Consider the following 26,262-nt stretch of genomic DNA (forward strand, 5'->3'; position numbering starts at 1 on the left):
CAATCTCCATTAACAAATTCTTTATTATTTTATAAACGACATAAAATTAGAATTATGTGTTATTTATCTGTTTATTAGAATATTCTAATAATAAAGTAGAAATTTTAAATTTAGTATGAATTTTATTTGATTTTTAATTGTTGTTTAATTTATCTTGAAATTAAAAAGGCCAAATTTTAATGTTTGTTATGCTATTTGCATTTAATGTTTTAGATTTTTTTTTTGTCTCCAAATTTTGTCATCCATCAAAAATTTATAAAAAATTGAGGATATTTTTTATGACTTTTGAACATCTTTTTTAATTATTATCAAATTTAATATATGCATAAATATGGAGCAAAGTTCATGACTTTTGAGTATCATTTTATTTCATTATTGACATAAATATTATAATAAGTATTTGTGTTGATCATGTTCTAAATTATACATAAAGATAATCTTTTTCGTGAGACCGTTCTTTTGTATGATCGCAATATTTTCTCAATTTTTAAGTCACAAATACTTAAACTATTTTTAAGTTGATCCCAAAAATTTGTAAATATTACTTTTTAGGGTAATTTATTTACTTGTAATGGTCTCATTCAAAATAAACAGTGTTATATTAGAAATAGTCAAAGTTTCGGTGTTCATGTGGTATTTTTTTTTTATTATAGAAAATTATTTATAATTGATATACATCTCCCCAAATAGGCTTTTACTTTTTTTTTGGTGGGACACTAACTCAATTATTATCCAATGTGTATTTTTTTAGTAAGAATTATCCGTCAAAATGTCAATGTTGTATTGTAATTTGTCACTAAACAAATATTATATAATCAAATACAAAATACAAATTAATTGTAAAAATGGCTCATGGAATACAATTTAATGTTTTTTTTAGGGAAAATTTAATGTTTTATGTAGTCTTTTAAACTATATTGTATAGATTGATAATATGTGGATTATGATATTGCAATGTCACATTTAATTTGCAATGTCACATTTAATTTGCCATGTCACATTAGCCTTTTAATTATATTGTATAGATACATAACCAACGAATTATAAGTTGTTCCAATCAATAATGAAACTATACATGTAGTTTAATAAAAAAAATTAAAGGATAAAAAATATCCGTTACTATATTTACAAAAAAAAAAAAAATGTATTCAAAACTAAAGCTAAAATAACGGCATTTTGGTATTGACGATGTGAATAAACTCACTAATTTTGTTTTACGAACGACGTGAAACTTTCTTATGTTTGCTTTGTTTTTATGAAGATAAAGGATGAGGGTATTTTGGTCCAATACATGTGATGAGGTCCTTAAATCTACCAAATAGTAATAGTTGAGGTCCTTAAAGATACATTTGATAGTAGTTTGGGTCCTTGTTGTGGACTTTACTCGGTGATTTTCCCTCCAAATATTATTTTTGTCGGAGGAGAAATAATTTGGCTTGTAGGAGGGAAATAAAAGGATCCTTTTTCCGCTCCTACAAATCCCTCCACCTCCATTTTACTAACAAAACGAAGAATTTTTCATATCTCCAAATCCGTTTACCTCATTTTCCTTTCAAATTCCCTCATCTGAAGTCTAAAGTCTAAACATACCCTAAAACGATAAATTCTATTGATTCCAACTCAAAACGGTAATTTTTTTCACAAAATCTTATTGAAGACGGCACGTATCCGTCACTTTGAAATGACGGATATCATTTCCTCTCACAAATGACCCAAATAGAGGAGAGAGGGAAGCACATGGGGGTGCCCTCACTTTGTCTCCCCTATCCGTTTTGTGAGTGATATTACCCGTCACTTGCTCCGACCCGTCTTCAGCAAGACTAACTGAATTTTTTTTGAGCGTTACTTTGAAAAAAATTAAATAAAATTCCAGCACACACACTATTCACTAATCACTTGCATTCAATTCAACATTTTAACAAGAAAAAACAAGAACAAAGAGAGAGAAAGTTTGAGCATCTTTACTAACACTATTTGCTTATCTTACCCTTCTGCAGAATCAAAGTATCTCTTCAACCTAAGCAATAGCCATACTCATACTCACACACACACCTAAATTTATATACACAAATATAATTTATTGTTTTATTAAAAGGGTTTCTTGTATTAAGGTACTACCCTAATTTCCTTTGTTTATTTTGACTTTTTTTAATTATTAAATCTTGCCCTTTTTTAGATTTAATTAGGTCTAAATCTGGAAATAACTTGTGGGTTTAATTCAAATTTGATGTCTTTTTGTAGAAATGTGATGTGGGTCTTGGTTGGTTTTGGTTGATTGGATTTATTATGTTGTTATTAGTAAGAAATTAGTGAGAAGTTTCGATTTTTATTAGTTTTTTTGTTCAAGTAGGGTTTTGTTATTGTAAAAATTGTGTTTTTTGTATGAAAATGAAAGAATTTGTGTCATTTTCTGTGTTTGGATTCATCCCAAATCATGGGGTTTTGTTGAAAACTAGGTTAAGTGTTGTTTGATTGTGTATTTGGCTCTTTGAGGTGTTAATTAGGTGTCTACATTGTTAATTTATGGTGTAAACTATAAAGTTTTCGCTTTCGATTGGTTGATTAATGCTTATTATATACTCTTTAGTCTGCTATAAGTAGCTTTTCTTGTTGTCAAGGGATAGGGGGCAGTTATTAGTTGTTATCTACTCGATCGATGAGGTGAGGTACCTGTGGGTCATTGGCGGATCTAGTACTAGGAACTGAGGTCACTGGGCAGTTATGTTTTGAATATATCGAATCTTTGTGCTAAAAAACATTAAATTATAAATTTTGCATGCTAATAGCTTCAGTAATATCAATGGGTCCGCGGTTGTTGGCTGAGAGCGACTTTTTCTAACGAGGATTCTTGAATCTTTTCTTCAGAATCAATATTTGACAAGAAGCAGTCTTGCAACTTAGAATAAAGAACGGACATTGTTTCGCTAGAGTTGGGGTTGTGTGTTTAGCTAATTGTTATAAGAGACGAGTGATTTCATCCTTGAAGTGCATAAGAGGACTTGAGGGGGGTTATACTTAGCTTGGTCTCTTGGTTAATTTGTTTCCCTTCTTGGTGAAGGAAGATGTAAGTTGTATTTGTTTTGCAAAGTTCGAGGATAGTAGCTAGGTAAAGCAGTTGAGTGTAGGATTGGTCATGAGTAGGGTGAAGGGGACATGCTCGAGCCAAGGAAAGCTGATATACCTGCCTTGTTTCTGGTCCTCGTTGTGCTGCCAGTGGTTTTGTACATCTTGCTTGGGAAATGGAGCGAGACTACTAGGAGAAAAGGGAGAAGAAATTTGATAGTTGAAGAGCCTTTTGAAGAAACCTTGAGAGCTGAACCTATGGCAACTGCCAGTGTTGCTCCTCTTGTTGTGCCTCCCCTTATCCCCCTGATTCGGGAGTGTGCTAGATGTCATGGCCCAGCTACCACACGTTGTTCCCGATGCAAGTCTGTTAGATACTGGTACGTATATTGAGTGTTAAAAAATCATGCTGTTTTATCAAATATAGTCAATATCTAGTTTGATTGATAAATGAGTTTTATGGAAATAACCACTAAACTGAAGAATTGTCTAAGAATAGTTGCCGACAAAGGTTATGCTATTTGCCAGTGAATTTAGTAATACACCATCAATAATAGACGCTAAAGTAAACCTTGGTGAATGTAAAAGTCCAGGAATTAGTAAGTTTACCTTTTTAATTAAAATTTCCAACTATTTTCCAACTTTCTGTTGTTGATGGAAATCTGGTAGAACATTGTATGATCGCATACATCCAACTCCTTCCCCTCCTTACCAGCTCGAGCGCGAGCCTCCTGGATCGTTAGGGTGAGATGTAGCATAGTAGGAGTGACTTACCCGGTCTTCATGACAATGTTTACGTTATGAGATAGTAAAGTAGTGATGAAGTGTAGCAAGGTACTATAATTGATATTCCTCTTACCAGATATCAAGATCAGAGTTCAAGAGTTTCTAGCCTTAAATTATCTCTTGTAACATCCTAGTTGCTTAAAACAGATAAATATGCTCCTAATGTCATAGTGATAGGCCGTTGTTGGCCAATGACCGACTACTGTGACTACTCTATGACCACTGTGTAAACCTGAACTGTTGAACATACCATGTCCTTGTATCTTGACTTCCAATTAATACTCAGTTGTTAACCTGCATGCAGTTCTGGGAAGTGTCAAATAATTCATTGGAGGCAAGGTCATAAAGATGAATGCCGGCCACTAGATTATATCGACTCATCGTCATTAGATGGAGCTAGTGCTACGATGGACTTCAGTCATGATCATTATACTGAGTTTCATGGCTGCTCGTCACAGCTTCCTATGCAGGAAGAAATCCATACAATAAAGCCGAATGCAATCTCTGATGATGTCTCTCTTACTTGTTCAGCTACCCTTGGTGCTGCTGAATTGTCTAGACCTGAGAGAAGGGTATCAGAAAGAAGAGTTTCACGCAAAAAAAATAAAGAAATGTTGGATGTTAAAAATAAAGCCGCCACTATCTCCTCTGATGCAAATTTAAGGAGTACTTCAACTATATCAAACGAGTCTAATTCTAGGCATAAGGTTTTAATATTTTTTAGCTGATTTCTCTACTTTTATCATGTTTCTTAATTACAATTTAGATTTAGATTTTGCAAAATCAATGGTGTAAGATTTGATTTACATTGCATGTGTTAGACCACCGTTTCAAGATCATTTTCTTTGTGAAGCATCTGTCATTTGATGCAATTTTCCATGCAATTTTCATTTTTGGTTCATACAGAAACCTTTATGTATTAATAACACAAGAGTAAGACCCTGTAGATTGGACCCCCTTATCTCGCCATTTGCTGGAGCCGTTAAGGCACTCTGGTAATGTTTCTGAAATTGTGTAAACTCCCTTATGTGCAGCTAAGAGGCAATGGGTCCACCAAATCCGAGGATAGTTATCCAGATATGCATCACATGAATCGTTCTGTGATATCTGATGGATATTCTGATCAGATGTATGGTTTGGAATCACCTCTTGGGGTCTGCAGTCAGAATGGAGACCCATTATCCAATGGAAAAAGAGCCATGGATGAAGTTGGAGTAGGTATAGAGTACATTGCGCCTGCCAGGGAAGTGAGCAGATTTAGTAAAGAAGTTTCAAGGAATAGCAGTTCCTTGCATATGCAGTCAAGCAACGTATCTAATGGTGCTGCAAACGTAGAGAGTTTTGGACACCCAAAATCGGCAAAGTCAGCGACTAGAGCAGGAAGAGAACAAGTCCCCCCAACTAAGCTGAGGAAGGCAAATGGGTCTGATGAATCAGGTATATTGTCTTTGTGATTCGTTATCCTCCCATTTGCTATATTTTTTTTACGCAATTTGTTTATTCATTTATTGTGGTATTTGAAGCTAATAGTTTTTTTGGACTTGTCCAAGTCCTGTTAGTTATCATGAATTTACTTAAAAGTACAAACTTTTGAAAGCTATACAATGTGCATACCTTGTACCTCCTCCATTGCATTGAGTTCTTCACTTATTCAATTTTGGGCCGTTCCATCTGATTCTTTACGTTTCTATTTTTAGTCACTTACAACCTTTCTAAATGACTATGATACCCTACCTACCCCCACTTGCTTTGGGGGTAGTAAAGTCTTTTCATTGCCAAATGTCTCCCTACCTGTGTTACTCAGACACGCCGACACGTGTCGGTGTGTCGGACACGGCTATTTTGGGTGAATTTTCCTGTTTTGTGGTCTAAATTGAAGTGTCGTGTCGGACACCGACACGACAGTTAAGTGAAGTGTCGGAGTAACATAGCTCCCTACCCCACTTGTTTTGACCTCTCCTTAATATTTGTGCAAAAAGTAAACGTAAAGAAATCAATTGAACGGGGGAAGTATATAACATTTCCCTTAGTAAAATCTTTATAGTGTTGCGTAGTGACTTGATTAGATAATAAGGACTATCGATTTGAATTTTCAAGAAAAGATCTTGCTTAACTTCCATTTTAGGTTTTTTTTCTCTGTATCATCTTCACTGATTGTCAGTCACGTGAGCCTTTTATGGTTAGTCAACTGCGAATCATTTAGACACAATAAAAACTGAGAGAAAGTATTGAATGGTAAGTAAACGAGGGTGGCACTTTCCACGATATGCTATCATTACTTGGCTATGATACCATATCAGTTTGATGTATGTATACTAAAAGCACCTATTATGGGATCAGCCTTTCTTCATTTCTATCCCCATTTGACATATTTTTGTTATGCTAAAAGCTGTAGGAGTGGGCACTTCCACATCTGCACATGAAAATGATGGCGCCACGAGTTCAGGGTTAAGGAAGATGACTGGGCTCAAGAAGTTATCCAAGATGTTCAAACAGGATGCTGGAATAGACATTCATAGCTTGAAGAAAGTCAAGGTCAGTTGGGAAACATTGTTACTTGAAATGGTTACAGAACAATTAGGCGAGTGGCTCACATGACTCCTCCTTACGGCATTTGTTCAATAATGATGCTGTTAATGTGTATATCAGGTGCTATTCCCTTTTGAGGTGTTCTCAAGATTCTTTGAACATCAGGTTTTTGACTTGTCACCTAGAGGCCTACAAAACTGTGGAAACAGGTACAGCTTCAGAGTCCATAGTTCATAATAGGAGTGATGAGATATTGTGATGTAATTGTCGTGTTCTTATGTAGAAGCAGCTAGATTTTTACAAGTACGTAGACTAACAGTAAACAGCTATAAATGTTGGCTATTTTAGCTTGGGTTTTTGTCAGAAACTACCTAACATTTAACCCTTTTTCAGATACACTACCTAACAAATTTTTTTTTCTATATGCTATCGTAATTTACGTTACTTATGTCTAAAGCTACCAAGTGAAGATTCCCGACCATTTTATAGTGAATCTCCGGGATTGACTCTTCTCAAGTCACATGAGTATCATCTACTCATTATTGCCGACCACCAAACACCACCAACCAGTCAGCCACCACTTTTGCTTACCGGCCACCACGTGTCCTCAATCTAACCCATCGGCAGCTCCTTTGTTGGCTGTCACGTCGCCTATAACACACTGACAACGCCAACGTTGCATCTCCGTCTATCATCATGCCGCCTTCCTCTGACCCATGGCCAGAGTACCAGATCCACCAAATCTGGGACCCACAACCGCCATTTTCAATGCCTTCTTCACCAGATCTGGGCCATCTGGGACCAAACGATTTCGTTACGTCCTATTAACTTACTTCACCACTGTCATTCTCCTCTTGACGGTTGTGGTGATGGTCAGTGATGTTTGGGTGGTGGTTAGTGGTGTTGGATGGTGGTTGATGGTGTTTAGTGGTGATGGAAGGTGGTTTTGGGTGGTATGTGTGTTGGTGGTGTCAAGGGGTGTGTGGATGTGGTGAGTTGTCTGCGTGGTGGCGTTCAGTGGCGGTGGTTGACTTGTGGGTGGTATTTGATGTTGTCTTTGGTGGTGGTGTTTACTGTAGAGGGAGAACAGCTTAATGAGCAAATTAATTAAGAAGTAACGTGATTGGGGGAGATTCGGTTCAGAGAATGACTAAAATTGCCGGAAATCATAATTTGGTAGTTTTAGACAAAAATAAGGTAGTGTATCGCAAAAATAAAAATGTTAGGTAGTTTACCTGAAAAAGGGTTTAATGTTAGGTAGTCTTTGCCATAGCTTATGCACTTGTACCTTCTACTATAAACGGATACTTCGTATATAACTAAGAGAACATTGTTACACTCTACATACACCAAAACTCAGTTCATGACGTAACTTTGTCTTTAGCAACATTTCTATTTATCTCATGCAAGAATTTCAGAGTATCCAACCTTTTGCTAGATATCAATTCAACATTTATCTAATTCCATATGCAGTTGCTATGCAAATGCCGTGCTGCAGTGTTTAACTTGCACAAAACCTCTAGTCGTCTACCTGTTGAGCCGAATGCATTCAAGAGCCTGTAAAGATCTTACTCTGCTGTCAAATATTTTATATTCTCACTCGTGTTTTTGCGTCTGAGTTTCATTTTCTAATGTGTAACATAGGTTGTCGCAATAACTGGTGCCTGATGTGTGAACTTGAGCAGCATGTCATGATGTTAAAAGAAGCTGGCGGCCCTCTGTCTCCAAGCAGAATTTTATCGCATATGAGGGGAATAAATTGTCAAATAGGCGACGGCAGTCAGGAAGATGCACATGAATTTTTAAGGTTTGTAAACTACACCCCCACTTTTTTTCAGCATCCATCCTCGTATCTGGAATCATAATTTCTGATAAAATTTGTGTATTCTGAACTTTTCTTATATGTTATTATCTGCAATGTTTATATAGGCTTCTATTGTTGAGGCATCTATGTATTTGAGTTAAAGTGTTAAAACTTTGGATTGATCATTGGACTCTTTTTCTAGGCTTCTTGTTGCATCAATGCAGTCCATTTGTCTAGAGGAAGTAGGTGGTGAGAACCAGGTTCATCCCATATTGCAGGAAACGACATTTGTTCTGCAAACATTTGGTGGACGGCTCCGATCACTGGTATAAATTCTTTTCGCTAACTGTAAATCATTGCAATTTAGTTGTTCATGGGAAGGAAAGTAGTAGGTTAAAAATAGAAAATAGTTATACAACGTTGCTCATTTGGCGAATAGTTTGATTAAAATGGTAATTTTGGAAAAAGACCCCAGATATTATTTGACTTGAGTGATTTCCATACATGACAAGTATTTGTCTGATTCGGACATGCAGGTTGTATGTCTAAGATGTCACCATGAGTCAGAGCGATATGAGAACATAATGGATTTAACATTGGAGATCTACGGATGGGTTGAGTCACTTGAAGATGCACTCACTCAGTTCACTACCCCTGAAGATTTGGATGGAGAGAACATGTACAGATGTGGAAGGTTTGGCTCAATTTTTTACCCAGTTGACTTGTGAAGCTGTTGTTATTATTCAGCTGTCATGGTAACACTCAAAACATTGCATGAGTAGGTGTTCTTCTTATGTCCGGGCGAGAAAGCAGCTGAGTATCGATGAGGCTCCTAACATTCTCACTATTGTCTTGAAGAGGTTTCAGGTTTATTCTCTATTCCTTTTCTTTTTCTTACCTTTCCTTTCTTACTACTCCCTCTGTATTCTGTCCATGATTAAACTTCTTGATATGTTTCACAAATTTCTGGAACAATATTAATGGATGAAAGTGTAAGTTGATGAAAAATCGTTAACTGTCGCAAGAAACGATGACAATGAATATTGAAATAACATACTAAAAGGAAAATAGTTCATGTTGGAAGTTTATACATGGACACTCCATAAATGGAAACCAAGAAGTTTATCCACGGATAGAGAAAAATAGAAAATCTTCTTTACTCGTTTCTAATGTTGAGTCACCACAAAAGTATTTCTTTCTTTGCTAGTCATGGCTGCTTAGTGAACTTTACTTTCATTTCTTGCTCTAAAATAAAAAACTATGCGGGCTCTGGTTTGGCTGTAACATTTCTTAACAGTAGGGTTCTTTGTTGATTCAGGAAGGCAGTTATGGCAAAATTAACAAGTGCATTACATTTCCAGAAATGTTGGACATGGTTCCATATATGACTGGCACAAATGACGTCCCTCCACTTTACATGTTGTATGGCGTGGTCGTGCATGTAGATACACTTAATGCTTCCTTTTCTGGACATTATGTGTCTTACGTGAAGGATCTGAAGGGAAATTGGTACAGGATAGACGATTCAGTGGTACGTTTGCCTATCTCTTTTAAGCTTTGCTCATCATAATTACATAGTTTTTGTTTATTTGTTGCAAATATTTTGTTACATACTACCTCCATCCCGCTATTAATCTCTCCGAATATGTGTAAAGTTACAATGTTAAATTTGTCAGGTTTGGATTCCCAAAACAACTATTCTCATATTATTCCTTGTAAAAAAGGTTACAACTATATTATGAGAAAATAGTGCTCAAAGTTGACTATGAAAGTCAAGATGGGCAATATAAATGGGATGAAGGGAGTACTTTGCTTAAAAGTCCGCTTTTTGCATTTGGCCAAGAGTGTGTTTACGTGTGTAAGCTGAGGGCTTAGTTTCGAAGGTTTTGTCTAAACCATACTGCTTGTTGATATACTATGTCGTGCTAAGCTTTTTGTCTAGTTGAATTTCTCAGTATTTTCCACTTTTAATGGACTTAAACTTGCAATTCTTTGGCTTTGTATATGGCTCACTAGATCGGATGCACTTCCTATCTTGTGAAGTAGTCGGACTATCCAATTATTGACACTATTTTTATTACGAGTCATCCAGAAACAACCTTAGGGTTTTTTAGCAACCTCTAGGTGTTTTTAACATAGATGTACAGCTTAATTCCATATATCCGATCCGACCTTTTATGGCAGGAGTCTGTGAGGCACTAGAGTAATAATGAATTTGTTAATAAACTAGTACGCGTTCTGGTGATTGAGAACTTTAGCGAACTATTGTAGTTGAGAATTTGAGATATTGCGGGTATGCATTTAAGCAAAATTGGATAAGATGTTCCTCGTCATAGTTTCCATTCTTGACAGTTACACAGATTTTTTTCCTTTTTGTTTCTCTCCATCTTTTTGCATGGCTTTGTTTATATTTTCCGGTATGCCATCGCAAATTAGCAAAATTTGATGCCTATTGATGGTACTTAATAGGTCCAGCCAGTTCCTACAAGCCAGGTGATGTCAGAAGGAGCATATATCTTATTTTACATGAGGTAACATTACACCTTGAAATAATAACTCATGGGTCTCGGGACTGATCAAACCCTTGTATGACTTGTTATTATGACTAGCTAAATTAGAGCATGATAAAAAGAGTAGCGAGCTTGGTGTGCATTGTTTGTATGCTATCATGTATGCCTTGGGGTTTAACCCAGTGCGCACCAGTGGTAGAAGCTGCGTGTTCCCTACAAAAAAAGAGAACTCTTACCCGTTCTTGAGATGTATGTCTGGAAATGTTCTTGGTACATTTTTTTATTGGAACATGTAGTGCAGATGGCAGATGTGCACTATACCCTCTCTCCCGAGGGGTGAGGTGTCAGTCATGTAGGACTCAGTAGTTCTCCCATCCCATTCAATGAAAAAATAAAAAATGCTTGATAAAAAAAAGTTCTGCATCAATTACTCAGGAACAGCATTTGTAGCATTTGTTTCTTGCCTATGGTTAGTTTCATGATTGGGAATGTAAGATGTAAGCGAGCTGAGTCTGCTCGAGTTGACAAGCCTTTGAAATTGATTTGATTAAAGCCTGGTTAAACAGATCTCGAGCTTGACCCAATCCCAGGATTAATGTTTTGAATTCCGACTTTTTTTTTGGTATAGGTCTTTCCCTCGACCCCCAAGGGCATGCCTCAGAAAAGCCACAAAGAACCAACCACCTACCAAGACCTCAAATTCCTGTGGACAAAATGCTCAAAGGACCAGCAGATTTACTCAAGCTACGGAAACTTATACCGAACCAAGCATCATGGAATTTTCCGATGCCACTGCAAGCGATTGGTCCCTTTTCACAAGCTCTGACGATGCATCTTTCACCAGTGAAAGTACAAGAGATTCATTCAGTTTAACTGATCATTCCGACATGTGCCATGTTGATCCATTCACCTCGATGTTCAGCCATTCCCATCCCTCGCATAGAACCGTCTCCTGCAGAATGTTTTCAGGCAGCCAACCAACGACACAATACATCTCCGAGGAAACTGGTTACATTTTAGATTCAGAAAATTTTGTAAATTATGAAACTAACTCCTCTGATTGTTTTGTAACATCTTTCAATGATTTTCACCTCTAATTGTTATTCTCAACTAGATTTTAGTCATGTAGGTAACAACTCATGCCCCAATTTTTTTCCATTTCCAAGCCCTTCTTGGTTGAATGGGGCATCTGTTAATATATTGTATTCTGCTGAATATTTGAGTTATCCTCGAAAATTATTTATAACAAATGTACTTCGGATTTTATAGACCATGATGATAAATTCTCGACTTTTGAGTTTTAATACAATTACATTCACAGAATATAGAATATATAATATAAAAACCCTTCTTTTGAGTAAATCTTAACCCGTTTAAGACAGAACTGAATCGAACTGAACTGAACTGAACTAGACGGAACTCGATAGGATCAAACTAAACAAGACAAAGCCCAGTGTAGGAACAAGACAGCCACCTGTTCTACTACCTCTCCCCATTTTTTGTCCCCACCTACAAAACCCCTAAAAACAATTAAAAATTAATTTAAAACCCCTCAACAAACACAAAATTCTCTTTCTCTTTTTTCTTTTCCTTTTTAATTTCTACCTGAAAAACCCTAAATTCTCAATATTTTATCACTCACTCACTCACCCACCCACCTTTTTCTCCTTTTTCTTAATTATATATATAAACATCATCAATAAATTTCACACTAAAAACTATAATTTCTTCTTCTTGTTCTTCCCCAAATCCTCTCAATTTTGATCATCATCAAACAATTCACAAAAATGGGCATCTTCTTCAATTTCTTTTACCTTTAGTGTACTTTGTATAGCATATAGTTTTAATTTTAATTTTTAATTTTTGTATAAATAATAAATCTTAGAATAAAACACTTAAAATCATCAAAAAATCAAAAAAAAGTGAAAAAGATTCCAACTTTTTTCTTACCCTTTTTTTGTTTCTTCCATATCTTACATAATTTCATCTTTTTTTCTTTAAATTCTGTTAAATTTGCTTTCTTTTTCAATTTTTCTGGGTTTAATTTCAATATTTTTGAGTTTTTTTACTGTTTTTTTTTTGTGATCTTCATGGCTGCTGTTGCACAGAATTTTGTTGTGAATTCTTCTGATGAAAATCAACAAATTAACAATCATTTGAATAATAATAATAATAACAATAAGAACAACTCCTCCTCTTGTGAAGAGAGTGATAGTAATAATGGTAATAATACTAATAAGAGTTGTTCGTCTTCGGAATCGAAATCGGAATTTCAGAAAAATATTAATGAATTAGCTGACCTTTTATCAAAGTTGAATCCTTGGGCTAAGGAATTTATCCCTAAATCTTATGCTCTTAGAAATAATAATTTTAATGATCAAGGGTTTCCTATTAATAATAATTTTTATTCCAATCCTCTCAAGAATTCTGCTAATGACAATTTTCCCAATGATCGCAGGGTATTGATTCTTCTAACTTTTCTTTTCTTTTTTTTTTTTTTTTGATTCTTTGTTTTTATCTCGTCATTTGCGGGAGTCATTGAGGCATTGGGGTAATGTTGTTGTAGTATTTGATTCTTTTGTTTTTATCTCGTAATTTGCGGGAGCTATTGAGACACTGGTGTAATGTTGTGGTTGTTGTTGTTGTAGTAGTATTTGATTCTTTGTTTTTATGGGTTTATTGCTGAATTGTTAGGTGGGGATTTGCGGGTTATGAATTCTCTTGTTAAACGGTCTTACCTAATGCAGGATGTTTGTAAAAATGGATTTATTTGGTAACTAATATTTCAGTTGTTTAAGGCATGGTATTTGTATAAATGGATCGGTTTATACAATGTTTGTGTAAAACCGCCTTACATAAAAATAACACGTGGTGGGTTTGGGTGGTTGGGTTATTTTGCTGTGTAAAGGTTGCAGCTTTATTTGATAAGCTGATGAAATGTTGAAGTAGATTGTTGAAAGTGTTGAGCTTTCATTGTTAATCTGTTGGTATGTTTTGTGAATTTGTGATGGTTGAGTTGTTCTTGTGCTAGTTTTGTGAATTTATCATTCGCTTTGATTATGAGTTACCCCATTTGTCAAAATTTGTGACGGCGATTTTGAACAAATGTGGAAATTCCGAAGAATTGGAGGAAGTATTATTTATCTTTTTGGTATATTTTGCGTATTTGGAATTTGGATTGTCAAGTTTGTTGCTCTTTTTGTGTTTTAGTAATGAAATTGATGTGGGTTTTGTTCTTGTCCTTGTTTGTCTTTCTATGGCTTGAATTTTGGTAGATTTTGCAGCATTTAATGTCACAAATACTTTACTTAAACTTAATGTAAACCATTTTACGTATACACGTTTTCATTAGGACTTACTCTTAATATGTCTAGACTCTAGATCAGTGTGGTAAGCGAATGCCATGACATGACCCGGAAATGGTGAATAATGAAACATTTATTGTGTCGATACTTCATGCTCAATTTTAATTTCAGGTTTTTGTACAAGACTTTCAGTTTTTAGGTGCTTGGTAATAGCTTTCACAGTGTTTAAAAGCTGTGGTTGTAGTTAGTCTGTTGGGAGTTTACAGGCTCTCTTATTCTCCGTTGGTCATTTTTTCAAAGAATTTGGCGTGTCAACATCCGTGTTTTTAAGCCATTTTCAGCCTCAGATATTCTACCTCGTGTCAAATTGTATGTGTTTATATCTAAGCTAAAAATAGCACGTTTAGGCACAATGAAGTGAAAGCCTAGACCGTTTCAAACGGGCCTAGAGAAACACATCACTATCCTAGAGAAACACATCACTATTCCTAACTTCTACTTCTTTACATGCAAGCCCTCTCTAAAATTCTTGTTTTGCCTTTTCGTGCCTTTTAAAACTAAGGTTTATATCGGATGTGTTGAGGTTAGAACGCTTGTGTTGCAGTTGATTGACAACATTTATTAGTTTCTTAAACTATATGATGTGCTGTGATGAATCTAAGAATATGTTTTGAGTGAATTTGTTACACTTATCCGTTATGTAGTCGGTGCTGGGTAAATATAGTTCTATGACAATTCTCGGATGCTGTCATGCCAGCTTTACTACATGCCGTGTTTCATTTTATGTCATACTTAGCAGCCAGTTGACTACTTGATTTTGTAATGTTTTATTAAGTGGCAACTGGCAAATACCGCAGTCTTGACTCAGTTCTGTGCAATATAAACTGGTAGCTTTTGATTATTATGTGGAGCGCTGAGCTCATTGTTTTTCTTAGTGAGATTCGTTCCCTTCATTATCTGCTTTCATTTAGGTTTTCATGAAGTTTTATGCTCTAGTTCTCTAAATCTTTTGGTGGATTATTCCAGAGGAGGAATGGCTTCCCCCAGGGAAGGAGAAGGGTGAACGGCAGGTCTTTCAGGGCACAGCGAGAAGAAAGCGTTAGGCGCACAGTATATGTTTCTGACATAGACCAGCATGTACGTCATTTTATAAAAGTCACAGTTGCAGCTTTGGTTTTAGTTTTGTGCAGTTTAAGTTTACTTTGGAAAAAAATTAACAGTCTCTGGAAAATAGGTTACTGAAGAGAGGCTTGCTGCTTTATTTAGTAGCTGTGGGCAGGTCAGTTTTATCCTTGCTGAGTTTTAGCTATTTTACGTAGTTTGCTGGCTGTTTTTCTTTCTCGTTCGTTGTTGTTAGGCATGTCTCTTCTATTGTACTTGTACTCCCTTTGTCCCCGCTTATATTTTACGTATCCCATTTTAGTCTGTCCGAGCCAAAAGTTTACGTTGGTAAAGAAGAAAACTGGAACTCTCTAGCTCCCTCGCATGTACTTACATAGAAATCGTTCCAAAAGCAAGCCTAAACCATGTGCCGGGACAGAGGTAATAAAAACTATGCCAAATTACAGTGTGGTAGTAGGGGGATGCAAGGCTCACCCGGATTGCATGTTAAATGAAAGAATCCTAGGAGTTATAGCTTTTATAAGGTTATCAGTTACTCACCTACACGGGAATTGGGTTAACTTGCGAATTGTAGGCTATGTTGCTAAGACTCCTTTAGAAGTATTTGACACGGGTGCGTGTCCAAGTGTCGTACTCGGCCATTTTTTTTTATGGAAAATATGCATATTTTGGCTTAAAATGAAGTGTCATAGTGTCATACTTTTGTCCGAGTGCCGAGTGTCGGACACGGGTACGTGGGGGAATCAGAAGAGTCGGAGTAACATAGATTGTAGGCTTCTAGCTTCAATTTTCAAATTCTCTTCTAAATTGTTTCATCCCAATTGAGAGACAAAGACAGTTGGGTAATTTAAACTTTTTAGGATGAATTACAAAGACAACTGAGAGCCAACTTCATGATAAATCCTCTCATGATCAATGTAAAAAGCCTAGGCATTTTCTCATTAATTAACAAATGACAAGCGTGAAGACCTCGAAAGCTCAGTTAATGTATTATACAACTGGTTGTATATACAACTTATTCAATGTAGTTGAGCTTTGTTATAAAGTTATCGAGCTATACTAACAAAATTATCGAGCTATGATACAAAGTTATTGAGCTTAACAGAATAATTATTAAGCTCAATAACTTTGTAAAATAGCTCAATAACTTGTAAAATAGCTCAACAACTTTGTGTAAGAGCTCAACAACTTTGAGGCGGTTGTACAATACTACTATACAACTGGTTGTAGGATAGTATTTGTGTCGAAAGCTTAGGGGTTGCATTTGGTTGTAACCTATAGTTGTTTTGTTATATTGTTTACAGTTATGCGTAATGTGTCGTACTGTCATTTGTAATTCTTTTACTAGAAGGTGATTCAAAAATGCAGCTTCGAGAAGTGTTATGTAAATTTAGACTGTGGGAAGGGCGTAGACTAACCATCTCGGGGAGATCTGGCAGAGAGTATTTGGCCTTAACTATGATTGTATTTTCTCGAAGCCATGGCATTCAAGCGTCAGCAAAAAGAATGACATAATATGACATGATTGCTTAGTTTTTTTTTTTTTTTTTTTTTTTTAATAATTAGTACGGGGCAGAGTATTCCTCTTCATTTTTAACCCGAGCTTCATAACTGTGTGAGAAGGTGATTAGAGATTACAAAACCAGGAAATCATTTCTTACTGATATGGTTCTGGTGATAAATCTTGCATTAAAGCACATTATCACGTACGGATTTATGTGCAGTAAATTTTGTGTGCTTCGTCATGATTGTAGCTTGTCTTATTTGGTAACTATGTGTCTATTATCACATAGTGAAAATGGTGATTTATATGGTGGTGTCTGTTCAATCTTACTATCTTGTTCTGGTGATTATATTAAATCATTTTTGAATTTTGTGGTTGCTAGGTTGTTGACTGCCGTATTTGTGGTGATCCTCATTCGGTTCTTCGTTTTGCTTTTGTAGAATTTGCTGATGTGTGTAAGTTGCGAAGTTCAATTCTCGTATGAAATCCATTTGATGCCTTTGTTTTTTTTCCTTTCCTTTTCATTCCCGTAATATGAGTAATCTGTATACAGATGGTGCTAGAGCTGCTTTAAGCCTTGGTGGGACCATGCTGGGATACTATCCCGTTAAGGTGTTGCCCTCCAAAACTGCTATACTTCCTGTGAACCCCACATTTCTTCCCAGGGTAACGATATATCTACATTTGCATCTGCATATAGTGTTTCTGGCATTCAGTTTCGTTCTATTCCCGTGTTAGTTCTTCTGCTAAATCTTTTAATGCACAACAGTCTGAGGACGAGCGGGAAATGTGCGCGAGAACTGTTTACTGTACAAATATTGATAAAAAGGTATATGATCGGCTACCTTTTCTTTATTAATTCGTACTTTAGGTGGGGCGTAAAGTGCCCTGACTTAAATGAAATTACATCATCTGAATCTTCTCATAACGATCATTAGTAATCCTAACTAAAAACTTCTTGCAGGTTTCTCAGTCCGATGTGAAGAATTTCTTTGAAAGTTCCTGTGGTGAGGTACGGACTTTCTGAAAGCAAAGCTTCTTGTTTGGCACTCCCTCAACTTGTACTTACATTAACCAGTTTTTTTTGTTTTTTCAGGTTTCTCGTCTGAGGATTCTGGGGGACAATGTCCATTCTACTCGTATTGCCTTTGTTGAATTTATAATGGTGAGTGTCTTATCTTTGTATTATTGAACTCCCGTTTCTTTTGGCTGAGTGCTGCTATCTTTTCCTGACATGCTGCTGTTTAGAATGAGATAATAATGCTTTCTACCTAAAGTTTTGAGTTAATTAGTTGTAAGCCTTAATCCCAAAATGCGAAAATATAGAAAAGGAAAAGTGCAAAACAAAAGGGGAGTGAAACATAATACAAAAGCCAAGGTAAACTTATAGGTTTTAAAATCGAAGTCCGGATTTCTTTTATAAAAACTTAGAATTTAAATCGAGAATAAAGATTTAAACGATTTTGAAAAACGAAGTAAAACTTTGGTCCGGAATGCATTGAAAGTGAACCAAGTATTAATATATAAGAAAGTTGTTGGTAAAAAAGTGTAATACTGTAATTGTTAATTCTTTATCACATTTTTTTTAATAAATCAATTACGACATCTCTTCCTTGTATTTGAATATCAGCAAATTATATAAAGCCTGTGTTTAAAGGAAATGGCTTTTTATAGCATCAAATCATTTAGTACATGTTTGATCGCCCGTGCGGTTTTTTATGCAAGACTATTGGGTTGGGATGTTTTACGTGTTGGACGTTTGATCATCTAATGAGATAATCTAGAAGAAATTAGGACATGCATTATTGCACTAATAAAGGATAAGAATCATTCGGGGTAATATGGCCACGTAAACAAGACTGAGACTATGTGATATACTGGTTAGGAAATATGTAGTACGGAATATGATATTGGGGCGTGTCAGTTGTTGGCGTACTCCAATCCTCCATGCCTAACAGATCCGATGAGGGAAGAGAAAAGGCGAGTCAGGCGACTTTAAAGGAAACAAAATTAGAGTTGTCGTATCCATATTCAAAGAACAAAAAAAGCCTTCTTATTATTAGGTAGTTTGAATTTTGATGAATTTGTTTCCAACTTTGCAAAATAGTTTGAGCTTTAAATCTCAATTGGAGCACACAAATTCTCATTGAAGACGGACACTATCTGTCACAAGCTGAAAACGAATAGTGCTCCTCTCACAATATACAAGTGGCAAATCAAGTGGGAATTAAACGGAGCACCCCACGTGCCCTCCCACTTGTGATATTATGAGAGGGGCACTATCCGTCTTCAGCTTGTAATGGATAGTGCCCGTCTTCAATGAGACAAACTGATTGGAGCATTCATACCAAAATTAAGTGACTATTCAATTGCCGTGAAAATTGAGGAGACGAAAAATTTCAAGCAACTTAAATTTCTATGTTTGAGTTTGCATGATATTGCTATATTGATGTTTCAGGAGAGATAAAGCTCCATTGCATCGCATCGTTGGCAATTCTCGCTTCTGAACCTTTTGTTTTTGTTCTTGTCGTTGGGCAGGCTGAAAGTGCTATTATGGCTCTGAACTGTAGTGGAATAATATTGGGAACCCTACCCATAAGGTACTGTTTTCCCCCATACTCCGATATTCCTAATTACACTCGCATTGAAATATATTGAATATATCGAGTTAGTTTCTCGAGAGACAATCTCACACATTGAAAGTGTACAACCTTACAACCTTGAAATTTTACAGGGTGAGTCCTTCGAAGACACCAGTGAGGCCCAGGCTCGTTCGTCAAGATTCGAACTAAGTTTTATCACATCCATGTCCACTTTTAGTGAATGGAAACAGTGTAGTTAATGCACTTGAGTAAAGACTTTGTCGGAGGGATGATGAGAACTTTGAACTCCCTCCGATGTCTTTCCTTTTCCCAGTTTAGTTATCCCGTCACGCGGTAGAACATTTCATACTATGTTTTTGCTTTGACATGAGTTTAAAGGACGGTCTTGTCCAACATGTTTTACGGTTTATTTTAAGTTGTTTTTCTTGGAGGTAATTTTGATTTATATTTGTTCTTGGCAAGATTCTCAAGAATAAGAAATGCCTTACGAGCGCCTTTCAAAAATAATTAGGTTAAGGCTATTCTACGGTAGGACAAGATGAGCTATTAAGGTTTCAAGTTATGTTTTCGATTTGGTACTTTTAAGTTAATGTTCACTATGCCCTTTTCTGATGGAGAGATGTCGAACGAGAGTGTACGTAAATGGAGGGTGTTATTGCAAAATTTTAGCACTAAACATCTTTGGGTTGGGTTCGGGTTGGTTATGAGTCGGGTTAGTCAGGCCAATTCTTACATTGGTTTCGGGCCGGGTCGAGTCAGGTTGTGTTGATTTTGGATCGTTGTCTGTTTGAACTCTTGGTTAAGTTAAGAGTACACTTCAACGTTTTTATAATATCGATGCCTTAATGCACGATGATTTGCATTTGAATTTGGTTCCATTCGTTGTTCGATTTTGATGTTATTTGGTTTGATAAGACAAAAGTAGGGTATTACTTGACTCGTCTTTAGCTTGAGATAGATATGCCCGTCTTCAATGAGACTTGCTGGAGAAAAAATTGGGCAAAATCGACATCATTTGATCATTTAAGACATATTGGCACATAAACTTGAGATGACGATTAATGTCAAATGGGGACAATAGAATTGGTATCGACTATAGAGGTATTAATTTACCTTGAAGGAAACAAAACAAAAGCGTATATATAGATCAGTACATTGCTGTGAATTGTTCATACAATATTACTTCGAAAATTTCAAAAAATCCGATTGATCGGAACCTAGGTAGTGAAACGGGAACTTATTTTGGTTCATACCGTTGCTTGAGCTTGTCCCACCGATATCAACCTTGTAATGTGATGCTTCCTGATGGTGTTGCTCCAAGCTCTGATAATTGGCAAGAAGCTTTTCCAAGAAACCCGACTCCGGCCCATTAATTAGCCGGGTTGGGCCTCCAGTTTGCAGATGTGGAGTGTTCAGTACTCCTACCCTACCACCACCGCCTCCAATTGTCGTTAGACTAAGTAAGTTGTCCATGGTGCCAAGGAGACTGGTACCGGCGGCTGTAACCGTGTCCGGGCTAGACAATTGAGGAAGATGCATAGTGCCATCAAAAGTGTAGGTGTTGTAACTAGGGGGGAGTAATAATGGTTGAGTGTAGTTATTATTAGCTAGGTCAAGGCTTTGGTTCGGTTTCATCATGTGGCCGGAGGAGCCGTAGTTTGGGTTCGAGTTGTCGTAGTCGTCTTCTTGGTGGTGTATTTCGGCTTGTGTACCGCCTCTTCCGTGGTTCTTCTTCTTGAATACCCGACACACTACCCATCCGTCCTCCTGCTGGACAATTTAAAACATTCAACTTATAAGGAATATAATATCACTCTAATAATAGAATTCAACCGTCTTATAATAACTTGTTTGAAAACCAATATGCAATCAAATTTATCAAGAGTGATTTGATCAGTAATTAGATTATATATTCGATATACTACCACAAGTTGTATAGTTTCTGAGCATTATAATAAAGTTTTTGAGTTTTATTTTAAAAATTATGAGTTTTACTATGAAGTTTCTGAGTTCATTTACTTAAACATCTTATCTTTATAAATACAGAAACATTTCGTGCAAATCTGTGCAGCCACATCACCACATCTAGGGTTTTTTTAAACATTAAGTGCGGGACCCACGACAAAGATTAAGGAATTAATTAATAAAAAAACGTCTATGTTTTTATTTTGTACGTAAATGACTACGTTTATGATTTGTACGTAAATATTAAAAAAATAACGATGGTTGCATGTAAATATTAATAAATAACGATTTATGAATAATTTATATTACGAGTACAAAAAATACACCGAATGATAACAAATCAATGTTGTTACAAAAATCGCATGATTTTACTAAAATTATTATATTATACGGAGTATCAATTTACCAAAGTATCTTATATCTTATACTACCTCTTATTTCATATGATGTTCCCCTTTTTTTTTTTTGAGGGGGTTCCCCTTTCTTTAATGTATGTGAGGTATATTTTATTGAAAGAGGAACATCATATGAAATAGGAGAGAGTATCTTAATTCTATTAAAACAAGAACATTTAAACCCTTGTGATTAAACCACATCATCCCTCATTTTCTATACACAAAATAAATTTTCGTACATTTTACAACACTTTAATACAAAATAACTTCCCATTCACCACTTACTTGCGTGCCATTTAATTATGCTTCAAAATAGTTCTCACACAGAAACCACCCAATACCTTTCTTAGCGGTATATTAAAATATAAGTGTATTAGAGAGGAAATGGAGAGGATCCAAATTGCTTTCCGGTCCGGATTCTCCCCATTTCCTTAAAAGAAATGGATGTCTATTTCTTATAGACGGTCCGGATTAACTCTTGTAACGATCTAATGGTTGTAATCGTTTCATGAAAATAAAGTTTTAATAATGGAGAGAGAAAATATATTAAAATATAAGTGTATTAGAGAGGAAATGGAGAGGATCCAAATTGCTTTATTTGTGTGTACTTGAATTTTGAGTACACCACCAAATATGTATTTATGTTCTTATTAGACAAAGAATAATGTTATTTTTATATTGGAATGATTTATCTTATACAAAGAATATGCTATTTATATAACATTTGTGTTTAAATTACAATAACTTATAAATCTCAATTTGTAACAAAACTAACTTCCATATCGGAGTATGCTTTTCTATTTTAAAATTAACTTCATGTGTTTTATTTCATATAAACATATTACACGTATTTATATCACGAGTCACGTAACGAAGCAAACGAATCTTGATCCATTATTATATAAATATTAATATTTTAATAAAGTTCTTTATTTATCTTTGACCCAACGGATCGACCCGACCGGGTTAGGTCTCGACTCTAAATTAACGAGTCATTTCGGGTTCGTGCCGTGTGTTGAAATTTTTGGTTCTCGACCTTAAAAAAACGGGTCAGGTCTGGTCGGTCAGGACTTGACAGATCTAATACACTTATGTACAAAGAAAAAATAGAAAAAAAAAATTGAGTGAAGGACCTTCCCGAAAGTAGCATAACATCTGCCATTATGTACAAACAAAAGTTTCAGAATTTGTAATATCATCATTTACTTATTATTGTACTGTGTAACATTTTGGATAACATTCTTTTGATTTTATATTTTTAGGTGATAACTTCTTTAGATATATATTTTCAGTGAAAATATTTTATGTTTATATTAGGTTCGTCTTTAAGAAATTCTAAATTGTAAATGTAATTTATCACCAAAAATTTTAAATATGACATATGCATAAAAATAAACATCTTAAAAAAAATTGAAGATAATAAAATTTATAATAGCATACCCGTGCAATTTGCACGGGATTAAAACTAGTTAAGCTTAAGGTAATACACATATGTTCAAAAAAAATACACATCGGATAAAATTCTAAGTTCGGAAAAAATACACATATGTTCAAAAACAAATAAAGTTTAAGATAATAAGTTTAAAAACAAATAAAATTTAAGGTAATACATCGGATATATGTTTCTTTTTTCCGTGATTTAATGTTGAGTATTATAGTAAAACAGTCTCATAATAACCACCGATATGCAACTAATAAACTTATTCAAGCAAAACAAATCATCATGGTGGTCCAATGTCTAGAAGTTTAATGAATTTATTTGCCTAAACTTATGCAATCACGTTGACAACTTTGATATTTGCTTTAGTTAGTTAATTTGGACGTACGTTAATATTGAAATTATGATATAATCCTTTGGTAATCGCAACAAGATCTATAAAGCACGACTTTTGTGATTAATAAAACAAACAAATTTACTAAAATCTATGTACATGTATTTCAGTTCTTCGTGTTAATTAAGAAACGTTAATGCCCTATGAATGTTACGAAATGATTAGTTATCATAGATTTCAGTAACTGCGTGAGACGGTCCTATCATATAAAAAAAGAATTCATTTTTTTTTTGTAAAAAATGTTATAAAATGTCCTATAATTATTAATTATGAAATGATTAGTTATCATAAATTTCGGTAATTATTGCGTGAGGCTGTCATATTATGTAAAAAAAGAATTTGCAAGTGTACCTGAAATTGGGAATTGTCGTCCTCAAGACGATACTCATGCATAATCCAATCAGTCTTTTGGCCGTGAGGAGCACGGCCGGTGTAGAAGACTAAGGTTTTGCGCATGCCAATTCGCTTGGCATTGCCATGGAAGATAGCCTTGTCTCGGCCAGTCGCCTTCCAAAATCCGGCGTGGGTGGCTCGATTAGTACGGGTACCCGTCGGATACTTCTTGTCCTTGTGGCTGAACAAGTACCAATCATTTTGAGGTCCTGATCCTATCCTGCATCTCTCTACATAAATAAGGGCATTTTTGTTAACTATCATAGTAAAGATTTATGAAAATGAAAAACTACAACAAATGGTAAAAAATGATATTATTATAATATCAATGAGTATGGTGGTACTAAACTCGTATAACTCGATGATATCATTTACTTTTCTTTCTTAAGAAATACTCCGTATATTTTATTTTTCATCATTTCGATAGTGCAATCTCATTTTGGTCTTGATGTTTTCTTTTTACCGATATCACATATATACGATTTATTTTCTTGAAACAGATCGATATTTGTATGTATTCTAAACGTATAGTTATATATCTACTCGACTACTCCTTAAACCGTATTACTCCGTATTTTATAATTATTTGTAACACACCATATTCGTCCTTAATTACCGTGGCACCATTTGACTTATTATTATGGCATGGTGTACCCTAGATTTATATGCATGTCATCATGCAAATTGCAAATACATTACGTGCGGCAATAAAATATAAACTTTTTTATACTATCATAACTAGAATTGTATAGATTAAAGCCAATATTATTTTAGACAAAACGTCTTTATTAGCGAAATACAGGAGGAATATCAGATCTGTCTCATTATGTACCAACAATACATCATACTTACATACATATTGTGGAATACTCTATATACTTTCTCCGACTCATTCATTTGTTTGTCTTTATTTATTCGGTGTAAGGAGTATATAATCAAAGGAAATAAATGACTGAGACGGAAAGAGTATATTCTAACTCATAAATGTATCCTGAATTCCTGTTTTTGTGTCATTCGGAAACATTAATCAATTTGTCTAAGATAATCATAATATGAATCACAATTCGAATTCATGAGGTGAAAAATTTCAGGAGGGACGAGTTAATAATATGAAACGGTAAATCAGAATAAAAATCGAAAAATGTTTCATGAGCTTTAACAACATACAGTATATAATACGAGTAAAAGGATCCAATAACCAATATTTGATCAAACGTATTTAGGTTTAGTAATTTTAAAAGCAAGCAATATGCATGATAATTGATACGTACATCACATATATTCCGTATTAATTAACCAAATACTTGATCAAAAGTTTATGTAACTTGAACATGAATAGGGTAATGATTATTTTGGCTCGACTCGTATATAAATCATCTAGACCCGATATATCATTTAAATACGATAATACTTGATTTAGCTCGACTTATTTACACCCCGCTCAATTTATAATGTATCGATCAAATGAAGTTTAGAATTAGCTTCGATCTGTTGTACGCAGTCTTACACTTAACTATATAAAGTAGTGAAACTTGATTTAAAAGGGTTACATACTTACATGACATACATCTACAACTTAGAAGTATAACATACTTTTTTATCTCAATCATTTCTTTACGTTTGATTAATATACTGTAGACAGATAATATAAGAGGTGAATAAATGAACGAAACGGAAGGAGTACTATGAATAACTATAGTTATGACCTTATGATATAGTATTATGAAGAGTTGTAATAACTAGTGAAAATGTAAACTAACCTTTAAGATCCCATGGTTCAAGCTTGTTTAGGTCAACTTCCCTAATAACATCAAGATCAATAGCTTCATAAGAAACCTTCTTCTTCAAGTAATAGTATAGTAACTCTTCATCAGTTGGATGAAACCTAAACCCTGGTGGTACCGAAAGCGGTCCGTTTTCCGGCATCATTCTTTCTTCCCTCTTCTTCCCTATATATATTTAGCTCAAACAACTCCTAAAAACAACCTGGAATCATACAAAATAACATTGTCATAACTTGAATGACATGATATATGTAGCTTGGTACCCATGAACAGTTAGATCAGCTGATAAACGAGTTGTTCTAGCTTAACCAGAGGTCTAGGGTTTGAGACTTGGGAATATAGCAAGGTCAAAACTCATGAGCGAGAGCTTTGCCGCCTTAGCGGTCATACGCAGCTCGAATCCAAACTAAACCAGATATATACCAAACAAATGAAATATGTAGCTTAACCAAAGGTCTCGGGTTGGAGACTTGGGAATAATACAACAATTTTAAAGCTTAACCAGAAGTTTTGAATTCAAATATGAACTAAACCAGATGTTATACACCGAAAAAATGAACTATGTAGCTTGAAAACAAAGTAAAACTATGCAAGAAGATGAAGAAGAAGAAGATGATGACATACATACCTTGAAACTTACAAAAACGAAAAAAAGAGAGAAATTATG

At 35.1% G+C, this 26,262-nt stretch overlaps 3 protein-coding genes across 4 annotated transcripts; 2 read left to right on the top strand and 1 right to left on the bottom strand.

Annotated features, from left to right (window-relative positions):
- Positions 1-1,852: 1,852 nt before the first annotated feature.
- On the top strand, positions 1,853-11,958 carry LOC141647071 (ubiquitin carboxyl-terminal hydrolase 15). Of its 2 annotated transcripts, none has more exons than XM_074455106.1 (14): positions 1,853-2,111; positions 2,866-3,443; positions 4,154-4,556; positions 4,884-5,286; positions 6,239-6,384; positions 6,499-6,587; positions 7,852-7,937; positions 8,023-8,185; positions 8,385-8,508; positions 8,719-8,876; positions 8,965-9,049; positions 9,501-9,713; positions 10,652-10,713; positions 11,321-11,958. In XM_074455106.1, the coding sequence occupies exons 2-14, from the start codon at positions 3,154-3,156 to the stop codon at positions 11,787-11,789; spliced, it is 2,691 nt and encodes an 896-aa protein (XP_074311207.1). In that variant the 5' UTR covers positions 1,853-2,111; positions 2,866-3,153; the 3' UTR covers positions 11,790-11,958. The 2 variants fall into 2 exon arrangements, with proteins under 2 accessions (XP_074311207.1, XP_074311208.1); XM_074455107.1 differs by having other exon boundaries at positions 6,245-6,384.
- A 229-nt stretch (positions 11,959-12,187) lies between these two features.
- LOC141647072 (polyadenylate-binding protein-interacting protein 9-like) lies at positions 12,188-19,635 on the top strand. Its single transcript, XM_074455108.1, has 10 exons — positions 12,188-13,151; positions 15,024-15,134; positions 15,232-15,276; positions 17,006-17,078; positions 17,177-17,289; positions 17,393-17,452; positions 17,588-17,635; positions 17,720-17,788; positions 19,162-19,223; positions 19,358-19,635. Exons 1-10 carry the CDS (start codon positions 12,783-12,785, stop codon positions 19,413-19,415), a joined length of 1,008 nt encoding a protein of 335 aa, XP_074311209.1. The 5' UTR covers positions 12,188-12,782; the 3' UTR covers positions 19,416-19,635.
- A 770-nt stretch (positions 19,636-20,405) lies between these two features.
- Positions 20,406-25,737, bottom strand: LOC141648617 (protein SOMBRERO-like). Its single transcript, XM_074457345.1, has 3 exons — positions 25,572-25,737; positions 23,770-24,041; positions 20,406-20,996 (listed from the first exon to the last, which is right to left on the bottom strand). The coding sequence occupies exons 1-3, from the start codon at positions 25,735-25,737 to the stop codon at positions 20,406-20,408; spliced, it is 1,029 nt and encodes a 342-aa protein (XP_074313446.1).
- Between the last annotated feature and the right edge of the window lie 525 nt (positions 25,738-26,262).

This window comes from Silene latifolia, chromosome 3, assembly GCF_048544455.1.
Source record: "Silene latifolia isolate original U9 population chromosome 3, ASM4854445v1, whole genome shotgun sequence".
Lineage (NCBI taxonomy): Eukaryota > Viridiplantae > Streptophyta > Magnoliopsida > Caryophyllales > Caryophyllaceae > Silene > Silene latifolia.